The 11,751-nt window shown below is 55.4% G+C and overlaps 1 protein-coding gene across 1 annotated transcript; it reads left to right on the top strand.

Moving 5' to 3' along the window:
- Nucleotides 1-3,033: 3,033 nt before the first annotated feature.
- On the top strand, nt 3,034-6,968 carry GPR88 (G protein-coupled receptor 88). The gene is made up of 2 exons (XM_066246762.1): nt 3,034-3,366; nt 3,743-6,968. Exon 2 carries the CDS (start codon nt 3,815-3,817, stop codon nt 4,976-4,978), a length of 1,164 nt encoding a protein of 387 aa, XP_066102859.1. The 5' UTR covers nt 3,034-3,366; nt 3,743-3,814; the 3' UTR covers nt 4,979-6,968.
- Nucleotides 6,969-11,751: the final 4,783 nt, after the last annotated feature.

Here is an 11,751-nt window from a genome sequence, read left to right as displayed (position 1 = left end):
TGGGACCACCTGCATCAGGGTCATGGGACGACCCGTTTCAAGGCACAGATCCGTCACTATGTGTGTGATTCCGGGTCTGTCGTTGGCTGTCTTTGGATTTCAGTTTTCTTTTCTGCACAACGAGGAGCTTGGATGATACCAGCAGCCCCCCCCCCCCCCCGGGTGAGAACCGGAGTCGTGGTCCACTTCCTGATGGGCATGTCCTAGCGAGCTGCCGTCACTGACGGGAGGCGAGGGACGCTCAGGTGTGATGGGGCAGGAGCAACCTGGGGAGCCATCACCACCAGATCTCGCGTCCCCCAGGTAAAGTGCTTCGGGATGGAAGAGACTTCCAGGTTATTCCCAGCTGCCTGCTTCTCTGAAGTCATCGTTTCTGAAAGCCGTCCCAGTGAGCCTTCAGGGACTGAGAACGCTCTCGTGCAGTCGAATCACTCTTAAATTTGGCTCTAAGGCAACGCAGAGCTGCTGTTCCTTTGGAAACCTCTCTACAGTCTACGCAGGCCTACGCCAACTCCAACCTCAGTTGTCTTACCTCCGAGAGACCAGGAGCGGAGGAAACAGAGCTGGGGATTGACACGGGGTGTCAGACAGTCTCAGGGTGGTGCTCAGGGCATTGGCTCTGCGGCTGGGTGACAGCAGCTGGAAGGAGTGAGTGATTAACTGGTCACTGTTGCCAGCTGCCCATTGGTTTCCCAACGTGTGGGAGACAGTTGCTACACCATGTTTTGGTGGATTGTGAAACTGAATACTAGGAAAGTCCATACTGGATCCTGTCGAGGTGGGTGTGGAACTGTATCAAGTGGGGGTTGTTAACAAAAGCTCTATTAAAAAAAAATTGATTGCACGAAGCATGAGTATGTGGTTATATGAAGCTTTTTAAAGCGTTTTAGGAAAATCAGTAATGACAGCTCTGTGCTGATGACTCGGGTGCAGGCTGCATCTCTTGAGTACTTGCAATGTGTCAGGCTCTCTGATCAAAAGGAGAGCCTTGCCCCAGACCAGCTCACCGTGTTGAGAGAAAAACCACATCCGGAACATGGACTGTGGCAGGGACACGCTCAGGTGTGCTGGGGACACACGGGCTGGACAGCCAATCACGGGGATCAAAAAAGGCTGCCCGCAGGAGGGGATGTCTGAGCCGGTACCCAGACCTGGAAGATGAGTAGCATTTAGCTGGGGGTGACGTGGAGGGGCGCAGCCAATTCAAACGGAGGTGCCAGATGGGAGGGAGAGGCAGGTGGCTGAAGTGGAGCTGCAGGATTGACAGGTGGGCGGACAGGTGAGAATGAGAGGAGAGGTCCCATGGACTGTTCTACAATGTCTGCAGACCTCCACTCTTCCGGAAGCCCCAGCATACACCGCGTCAAACATATTCAAACATGCCCCGATCCCCACCATAGACGAACTGATGCAGAAAAATGAGTTGAATTGCAGTTGGACATTTCGTAGCATATGCATTTCTACTTTAAAGTTCCCTTTTATTTATTCTGTATTTCAGAACCAGTTATTTTTTGTTCCAGGTAATACTTTCAAGGGGGTCTTGAAAAGCTGGTATGCTCTCGGCACTGTGCTGATAGGGCCCAAATGATAAAACGGCCTTGTTTTAAACTTTCAGGTTTAAACCTGCATAAACTTGACGTCCCTGCCCCCTCGTACCGCCGCGTGCCCGTTCTTCCTGCCCGTCCTGGGTGCCAGCGGGCCACCTGGGCACTCAGCCAGATTGGCCCCAGCGTCTCCCGTAGCAAGGAGCGGCCATGTGACCCAAGTCTTGGCCCCTGTGCTGAGCGCAGAAGGGACACGTGAACATTTCAGGTCACATTCTAACAAAGGGAGCTGGCTCCTTCCACCCACTTCTTTGCCCCTCTCCGTGGGCTGGAATGCGGACGTGACGGCGGTGGAACTGAGTCAGCCTCGTAGACAAGGGTGACACCGTATGGCGCTGGGTTAGCGAAGGCCAGTGTGCATCGGAGTCACCTGGAGGGCTCGTGAAAACGGGTCGCTGGGCCCCACTGCCAGAAATTCTGACTCAGTGGGTCCAAATCATTCCTAGCAAGTTTCCAAGCGAGGCTGGCGCTACAGGCCACGGTCCAGCGGAAACTAAGTGACAAGATGAAAATGACCCCTCCCGAGTCCCCCCTGGTGGATGCCCCACTTAGAACGCCCGCGTCCTGCAACCCCACCCAGCACTTCTTTCCCATAATTCCATAGTACCGTAGTCCGCATTGAGTTAAATTTTTAAGTAAATGATATTCCCAGTGAAAAAAATGACTTATGTGTGTGTGTGTGGGGGGGCATGACTTTTGTGCAACATTTCCCACACGGGACGGTTGGCGGGGTGCAGGCTGCAGACCTCTGAGCCGAACCGCAGGGCGGAGGGTTCGGAAGAGGCGCTGTGCACACTGTGGGTCCGACAGGCTCCCTGCTTTCCACGGGGGCCCCATTTCTCACCTTCTGACCATCTCATTTTCACCCTCTCACCAAGTCATTACTGAAACACACTTCGAAAGGAGCTTGCTGAGGAGGAAAGAAATTGAAATTCTGATTTAAATGGAGACTTGGGGATTTTCTGTGGATAATTACCTATGTCCCGCCATACGGGGGGGGGGGGGAGGGAAATTCAATTAGAATATAAAGTAATTCTCCCTGAAACTGTGGGATGGAACGGGTCATTCCTGGGTACCGGGAGTATATTATCCCTTAGAAAAATCTGGACCCCAGCATGGAGGTGTATTGAATTTTATTTTAGCATTGACAGGATGGGGAGGGGGGTTAGCAAAGAAAAATGAAGCAGGGTGAAAAGTGGGGTGATTGAGAGACAGAGAGGAACGACAAGGCAGAGAAACTTGTTAATTACAGGACTTTCTGAGCAAGATATTTTTCTTCCCTTTCACAAGTTAGAAGCTATTGAATAATTCATGCCAAGCGTGGAAAGGCTGCCTTTCCCCCCCCCAGTGATGTACACCAAGCAGGAGAGCTCTTCGAGTGGGTTCACTCCCTCTCCACCCCTCTTGCTTCTGAGCACAGGGTGGGTGCTCCTCTCGCTGGAGCTCAGCCCCTGCCTTTGCAGCCGAGCATCCTTGCAGCCTGCCTGCCTGCCCGGCTGCCTGCCTGCCTGCCCGGCTGCCTGCCCACCGTCTGGGCTCGCAGCCCAACCCAGCTGCCTGCTGAACGGGACTCCGGGCAGCGGCTGGTTTCAGCCCGGGGACCATGTGCGCGTGTGCTGCTTGGGAGAAGCGGACACTTGCTCCTGGCGCTGATCCCAGCTGAGTTTGTCCTGTTGATTTCGGGACCACGGATGCTGCAACTGAAGAAATGTTTTCTGGCTTCCCTTCCTTCTGCTATCGGCAGCTAGAGGCCAACCCAAAAGTAAGGTACCCCCAACTCCTTTCCCAGGGTGTTTTCCCCAGCTGGGATACTTCTCATTTTTCCTGGAAACTAGGGGCTCCACCAGGCAGTTTCCTGGTGTGTGTGTGTGTGTGTGTGTGTGTGTTGGGGTGGGGTGTTTGGGGCAGGCAGGGGGGCTGACCTTGGCACTGCTCTGTTCCAGGGCTGCCCAGGTGCTTGCTGAGCGCAGAGGCCTGCCCCCCACCCCCGGCGCCGGAGACATTCCTGAGGCAGACACCTGTCATCTGCCACCCCCGTTCTCCTCGAGCGGCCTCTCCCCCTCCGCCAGCCTATGTTCCCGCTTCAGCCTTTTGTGCCGGTGGCAGGAGGCTGAAGGCTGTCTTTGCTCTCCCTGTAGCCGGGCGCCGGGATGGGCCGCGCGGCGGCGAGGAGCCCACGCTAGCCGGCGAGGCGTGAAGCGCTGGCCAGGATGACCAACGCCTCCTCCGCGTCCACGTCCTCCACCGCCGGGGGGTCGCTGCTGCTGCTCTGCGAGGAAGAGGAGTCGTGGGCGGGCCGGCGCATCCCCGTGTCGCTCCTGTACTCGGGCCTGGCCATCGGGGGCACGCTGGCCAACGGCATGGTCATCTATCTCGTGTCCTCCTTCCGCAAGCTGCAGACCACCAGCAACGCCTTCATCGTCAACGGCTGCGCGGCGGACCTCAGCGTCTGCGCCCTCTGGATGCCGCAGGAGGCGGTGCTCGGGCTGCTGCCCGCCGGCTCCGCGGGCCCCCCCGGGGGCTGGGGCGGCGCGGGGGGCAGCTACCGCCTGCTGCGGGGCGCGCTGCTGGGCCTCGGCCTCACCGTGTCCCTGCTGTCCCATTGCCTCGTGGCTCTGAACCGCTACCTGCTCATCACCCGGGCGCCCGCCACCTACCAGGCGCTGTACCAGCGGCGCCACACGGCGGGCATGCTGGCGCTGTCCTGGGCGCTGGCGCTGGGGCTCGTGCTGCTGCTGCCGCCCTGGGCGCCGCGCCCTGGCCCCGCGGCCCCGCGCGTGCACTACCCGGCGCTGCTGGCGGCCGCGGCGCTGCTGGCGCAGACCGCGCTGCTGCTGCACTGCTACCTGGGCATCGTGCGCCGCGTGCGCGTCAGCGTCAAGCGGGTCAGCGTCCTCAACTTCCACTTGCTGCACCAGCTGCCCGGCTGCGCCGCCGCCGCCGCCGCCTTCCCCGCCGCCCCGCGCGCGCCCGGCCCCGGCGCCCCCGGGGCCCCCGCGCTGCCCGCGCCCGCGCCGCCCCTGCCGCCCGCGCTGCAGCCCCGTCGGGCGCAGCGGCGGCTCAGTGGCCTGTCCGTGCTGCTGCTGTGCTGCGTCTTCCTGCTGGCCACGCAGCCCCTCGTGTGGGTCAGCGTGGCCAGCGGCTTCGCGCTGCCCGTGCCCTGGGGCGTGCAGGCAGCCAGCTGGCTGCTGTGCTGCGCGCTGTGCGCGCTCAACCCGCTACTCTACACGTGGAGGAACGAGGAGTTCCGCCGTTCCGTGCGCTCCGTCCTGCCCGGCATCAGCGACGCGGCTGCGGCTGCGGCCGCCGCCACCGCCGTGCCCGCCGTGTCCCAGGCGCAGCTGGGCACCCGCGCCGCCGGCCAGCACTGGTGACTCGGCCGGGCCCGAGGGAGGCGGAGAGTGCCGGCTCCCGACGTCCTTGGTCACCGTCGCTTCCCGCCCTTGGAAAGGGTCCCCTGACCAAAAGGCTCCTGCGTGAAGCCCAGTAAATATGTGCGAAGATCTCGCCTCCCACCCCTGGGGGAATAGACGCGAACCAAGGTCTCTCCGGGAGTGGAGTCACCGAAGTCATTTTGGGCAGCCACCTGTTTTTTACCCCCTTGTTTCTGTGATTTAGAGAAATCCTAAAGTCAAAACACTGGAGCCTTGAAAACTTTGCAAACTGACATTAAACAAGCAAGCAAGCAAACAAAGAAACAAAAAACAGTTAATTTATTTCAACACTTTCGGAGAAGGAGCTTGGATAACCTGTTACCCTTCCCACCTTCCTTGTCTTATATATGGAGCGCCATGTGTGTGCATGAGCCAGAGGAGATACTGGGGATGAAGGGGTGACTATAAGTGTTTTAGAGAGCACCCCATCTTCGAGGGGGCTTCTGCTGTCTTTCAGCTTTCCTGCATTCACCTGAAGAATGAAGCCGCAGGGGTACGGACCAGTCTGAGCTGCCATAAAGACCTCAAGCCCTTTATTCTTAAAAGGGTTTTTATAAAGCAGAATCATTCCTGAATGAGATAGACTCTTAGCCAGTGAGGGGGAGGGGGAAGCAGGATGTTATATTGTAGTCCTTTTTGCACTTCTAAGACTGATAAATGGCATTGAATGTGAAAGTGAGAAATTTCCATTGTGCTTGATGGATGCTCTGAGCCGGCAATGGAGTTTGAAAGACATAGGAGACTTACCTCCTTCAGGTAGCAGTTCCAGGTTTTCTATAGCATGCACACCTGCTGCAACCCTCTCGTTCTGCAATCCGGTTACTTGCCTTATGGGTGTGGTTGCAGCTTTGAACTCGGCACCATAACGGTTGCTCAAGAGAGTCCGTCCTTCTGTTTTCTCTTTACCGTTTAAAATATCTCACGCAATGCACATGATATACTTAAAGCCTAATAATACCAATGACTGCATAGCTCATATCAGCTGCTGTTGCATGCTCCTCGATGCTAGAACTTACTGGGCATGTGGTCTACTAAAGCAATACCCGTGAGACAAGGACATTTTACCTCTTCCAGAGGCCAGGAGACGCAGTCTTCAATTATTTGGAAAGAGGCGCAGGGATACCTCTGGCTGCCGACCCAGAGTTCTTCTTGTCTTGACCCAGTTTATGAGGAAATGCCCTGTTGGGACTTCATCCTGCAAATGGGACCACGGTCAAGACGGATCAATAATGAGGTCTGCAAAGCCACCTGTGCTCTTTTGGGGCTTTGAGAAGCCACACGTGAGAAGGCAGCATTATTTCTAATGTAGTTCGTATATATTGCCATGATATTAACATGAACATCGTGTCTGTTAAAGGAGGTGTCACAAACTCAGCTCTGTGCAACGAGCAGGTCAAAGGGGAATCTGTTCTGAAATGTATGATTGGAGACTTGTCGTGTTCATCTTCGGCTTACTAGATGTATTTAGAAATATTGGAAATGCACAGTTGTGTGAGATCACCTTATAAACAGGAAAACGGGAAACATTTACAAATAAACATCTGTCAGCAGTTGGACTGCTCCTAGGCCAAATCTGAGGCCAAGAAGCCTCAATTAACTGGGTCATTGTCAGGGCCGGGAGAGTGAGGACACGTGTGCTTTTGAATAATTATGGGAGTTGCAGGAAACTTTGACCTGTCTGTATTGAAACAAATCAAATCTGTGTGGTAGAGTTGGGCGCCTGAAACCTGTGTGATGATGTTAACCAATGTCACCCTGACACATTCAGTTAACAGAAAACCAAATATGTTCCTCACTAATAATAGATCAGCCATCATTTTATTACTCTACCCCGGCCAGTGCATGTACCATTTCTCTCTGTTCCCATTTTTCTTGATTGAAAGAATTAAACTGGAGACAGCCATTGCTCTGACTTGCCCTCTGTTTCTGGTCTTCTTGCACAATTCCTTGTCACTATAACAGGTGACACCATGCTCTATGGGGTCCGTGGTGAAAGCCTACCCTTTGTTCTGGCTTTATTGAATTGTTTGGTTTCTAACATTATTTCCACTTTCTATAATAAATTAGGGTCCCCGTGCCGGCATTCAAAAGAAACAGGTGTAATTCCCTTGCTGTGAGCATAATTCCTTTGGAAAACAGGTTGCAACGACCACAAAGCTGAGGGTTTTCCTTTTGGGGTGGGGGCTGGGGACCCTCTTCTAAATCTCTAGCAAAACGATCTTTTAACAAGGCCTTTCTCCTGGTTTCTCACCGGTGCGGGCTGCAGAGAATTACTCCTGACATTTCTACAAATATTTGCCACCCCTATAAACTGAGCTTCTCACGCCCCTGCCACCTTGCGAAGTTTCCGGCTGAGGCTGACAACCGCCCCCTGCTGGCTCAGTGCCGCGTGGGAGACCCACTTTAGGTTACATTTCCCGGAAATGACCTCTGTGGGGACTGACCCACTTTTAATTTCCAAGCAGCAACGAGGGGTCTAAAAACGCCTTTCTGGGGCGCTAGCTGGGGGTGTCGGAGTTCCTGCTTTTACGAATTCCGTTAATAGAGGCTGTGTTCTTATTCAAATGAAAGCACATATTATCCACTCAGGAATACAAAATCCTAATTGCTGTCACGGGGGTGGGGGTGGGGGGGCGACTTTGCCTTTTCTACCTCTTTCTTTCTTCCTTCCTTCCTTCCTTCCTTCCTTCCTTCCTTCCTTCCTTCCTTCCTTCCTTCCTTCCTTCCTTTCTTTCTTTCTTTCTTTTTCTTTCTTTCTTTTTTGGTTAGGTATTCGCCTGTTAGAGCAGTCCAGCCCCCTCTGCACTTCAATGGCGGAATTCTAGGATGTAACGGGCACTATTCCTCGTCCTTCCTTCCTTCCAAAATGAATCACGTTCATAGGCAGGAATGCGGTTTTGTACAGAGGCGTCCACATGGCGCTTTTGCTTTAAACACCGCGGGGAGATTTCCAAGGCCGGACACGTTTTCCCGTGTCTCAGAAGCAGGGAGGACATTTTTCTACCACGGAGGGATTGTTTTATCAGGAGGACCCCGGGGGAGGGTGGCGCGGGGCTGAGGAAGGGACTCTCCGGGACACAGGGAGCCTCGGAAGGCTCTGCTTCCTCCTGGTGGGGCAGTGCGACCCTGTTCTACTGACAGCCCTGGGGCAGCCTCCTTGTGTCCAGTGTGCCCGCTGCTCCGTTCCCCTGGGGACTCGGGCGGGGCTCCTCACTGGTCCTCGGAGCGGACTTGACAAGTGGGCCCGTGACAGCAGCTAAATTCAAGGACATTGAGAAGTACTGTCGATGGCCCTTGCTCTCAGACACTCTAAAAATATTTCTGGGTTGTGCGGAAAAGTGGAGCTCCAGACGGGGTCGTGATGGGCAGGAACAACGGGGGCCCTCTTTCTCGGCCCCTACTCTCCCATTCAGTCCTTCGGGGGGCCTCACACACGTGTGTGTGTGTGTGTGTGTGTGTGTGTGTGGACTCGGCCCCCAGGTCCAAGCCCTCACACGTGTGTGTGTGTGTGTGTGTGTGTGTGTGTGTGGACTTGGCCCCCAGGTTCAAGCCCTGTCCACACCCAGCGGTCCAGCGGCCGCCCTGCCCACCTGTCATCTCCAGCAGGGCACCCATGGGGCTAAGAGCATGCCCCTGAGTGGTCTGGAGCCATCTGGGCAGGGGACACCTAGGTTCCAGGTACCAGGACCCCCTGAGGGGCACAGGCTGCAGGCAGGCACATTTCCTTGGGACTCCTTTCCCTGTGGGAAGGGACAAGGCCAGGGGAAGGCGGGAGCTGGCCTTTTAAAGTACAAGACCCAGGTGGGGACCCCCAGTTTCCTGGGTCTCGGGGTGCTACTGCTTTCACGTAGGTCCTTGGTGGGAATATTTCCCAGCTCTTCCCACCTGCCGGGACTCCTCAGACAGGCTGGAACTCATGCCCTAGGGGAGGAGGGGGTGGGGAGGAGGGGGAGGGTGCAGACGAGACGGGGTGGGTCTGGCGTGCGTGGAAGGGCGCAGACGAGACGGGGTGGGTCTGGCGTGTGTGGAAGGGCATGACGGGACGGGGTGGGTCTGGCGTGCGTGGAAGGGCGCAGACGGGACGGGGTGGGTCTGGCGTGCGTGGAAGGATGCAGACGGGACGGGGTGGGTCTGGCGTGTGTGGAAGGATGCAGACGAGACGGGGTGGGTCTGGCGTGCGTGGAAGGGCGCAGACGAGACGGGGTGGGTCTGGCGTGTGTGGAAGGATGCAGACGAGACGGGGTGGGTCTGGCGTGCGTGGAAGGGCGCAGACGAGACGGGGTGGGTCTGGCGTGTGTGGAAGGATGCAGACGGGACGGGGTGGGTCTGGTGTGTGTGGAAGGGCGCAGACGGGACGGGGTGGGTCTGGCGTGTGTGGAAGGGCATGATGGGACGGAGTGGGTCTGGCGTGTGTGGAAGGGCACAGACGAGACGGGGTGGGTCTGGCGTGCGTGGAGGGATGCAGACGAGACGGGGTGGGTCTGGCGTGCGTGGAAGGATGCAGACGAGACGGGGTGGGTCTGGCGTGTGTGGAAGGGCGCAGACGAGACGGGGTGGGTCTGGCGTGCGTGGAGGGATGCAGACGAGACGGGGTGGGTCTGGCGTGTGTGGAGGGATGCAGACGAGACGGGGTGGGTCTGGCGTGCGTGGAAGGATGCAGATGAGACGGGGTGGGTCTGGCGTGTGTGGAAGGGCGCAGACGAGACGGGGTGGGTCTGGCGTGTGTGGAGGGATGCAGACGAGATGGGGTGGGTCTGGCGTGCGTGGAAGGATGCAGATGAGACGGGGTGGGTCTGGCGTGTGTGGAAGGGCGCAGACGAGACGGGGTGGGTCTGGCGTGCGTGGAGGGATGCAGACGAGATGGGGTGGGTCTGGCGTGCGTGGAAGGGCGCAGACGGGACGGGGTGGGTCTGGCGTGTGTGGAAGGGCATGACGGGAACGGGGTCACGACACAACCTTCCTGACTTGCGGGTCTCTTTGAACTCTTTCATAATGGAAAGTTTAACAGAGTGAAGCCAAAACTCAGAAAAAAGAAGACGAAAAGAAGAGAGACAGAAAGTAAAGACAGAAAAGGAACTAACGTGCCCAAGGTCAGGCAGCCACGAAACGGGGGGAGCTGGAATTCAAGCCTTTTTGTCTGACTCTGAAGCACGAGATGGCCAGCACTGCGCTGCAGGAGAACGTCAGAGTCAGGTGTGGGGTCCTCTCCGTGCTGTGACCTTCCCTGACCCCCCCCCCCCCCCGTCTCTCTCTCCTACTCACATCCTCGGTCATGTCCCAGCTGGTCCGGATGTGTGCTGCTTTCTCCCCACGGCCCATGTTGGGTGCCTGAGTCTTGGTTCATTCGGGGACCTGCCTGGAGCGCCTCTGGTCTCTGGCCTTCCCAGCCCCCCGCCTTCCTTCTGGGGACCCCCACTGAGTCTCCACATCTTTATTAGAGCCCCACCCACGGCCTCTTTGTTCCTTCCATACTCCCCTTGTCAGCCCCGCCTTAATGAGTGTGTCCTCTTCAAAACCGGGTGGGAAAGGCTTCTGGTTTATTTTTCATTCCTTTTGATTTTTTTTTTTCTTTTTAGGGAAAACACTACCTTTTATCTTTCGGTAGCCAGTTACCTGAAATACCTTAGGTGATTAGTATCCGTTGATTGTTGAAGACAGCAGTGTTGAAAGAAAAAAAAAAAACTTGGTCCTTTCTCTTGCATGTTTATCTTTCTCTCGGTGAATGAAATAGACCCCCATACAAATAAAATCCCATCTCCCCACTCATATCCCAGAATCATAACGTCTGACATGCTGAGCCACCACGTGTCTATGTCACAGGCTGTTCGGTCTGTCGTGTGGGGACATTTATGCTCCTCTTCTCCGAGCTCTGCATTGTTCTTTACCTGTGTGTATCTTTGAAACATTTCAAAATATAACATAATATTTTGTTAGGTCATACTAACACAAGCAACGATAAGAAACTTCTGTCCTAAGTACTAAATATTTAACATTCAAGGTCACATTACTGCGTACGTACCGTTCTCGCTCAGGGCCTTCCACAGGAAAAGACGTGTGCTTTGATTTATAAAAGCCCCCCCCCACACACACACTGCTCATCGACGGCCATGAGATTTTGTTTGGGTCCCTTGCTGGGTCACCGGGTGGCTGACCCGGAGACCATCCCGCCCAGCTCCCTGCTATTTTTATTAGACCGAGAGCGCTTTAATTTTTAATTTTTTCTCAGGATAAATGAGGCCCGTTCCCATCTTTCTATTCTTAGGGAGTGACAGGTGGCAGCCTTTGTAGGGCAGTGTCGTGACAGATACTGTGCTTTAAGCCGGAGGGACGTTCCGACAGTCGGCGCGGCTGAATGCCTCTGTTCCTCCAGAGACGTGCCCTTGTGGAAGTTTTATTTCTTGAAATAAAGTTGATTTTTTTCCCATCTGGAGATGGATGTCTGTTTTCAGAGGACACATACAACATACAGAAACATGGAAGAACTTACACCATGCATAGTTTCACCTCCCAAGGACGTCCCGTCCACTCCTCCCATGTCCTATACGGACCCACTCTTCTTTTAATCTCTTCCCCTATGTATACATTCTATAGTTTTCCATGTGTACTTAACTGCACATAATTACAGCCAGAAAGTATAATGACCTATATTTATGTGTATATGTGTGTGTGTGTATGTACTCACCTGTATTTAACGTATCAGCATAAGACCCTCT

This window comes from Saccopteryx bilineata, chromosome 11 (assembly GCF_036850765.1).
Source record: "Saccopteryx bilineata isolate mSacBil1 chromosome 11, mSacBil1_pri_phased_curated, whole genome shotgun sequence".
NCBI classification, from domain to species: domain Eukaryota; kingdom Metazoa; phylum Chordata; class Mammalia; order Chiroptera; family Emballonuridae; genus Saccopteryx; species Saccopteryx bilineata.
Note: the sequence above shows the minus strand (reverse complement) of the source record. Positions and strands in the feature narration are given on the sequence as shown.

Excerpts from the sequence above, each read along its gene's own strand:
- GPR88 (XM_066246762.1), top strand. The coding sequence starts at position 3,815 with ATGACCAACGCCTCCTCCGCGTCCACGTCCTCCACCGCCGGGGGGTCG.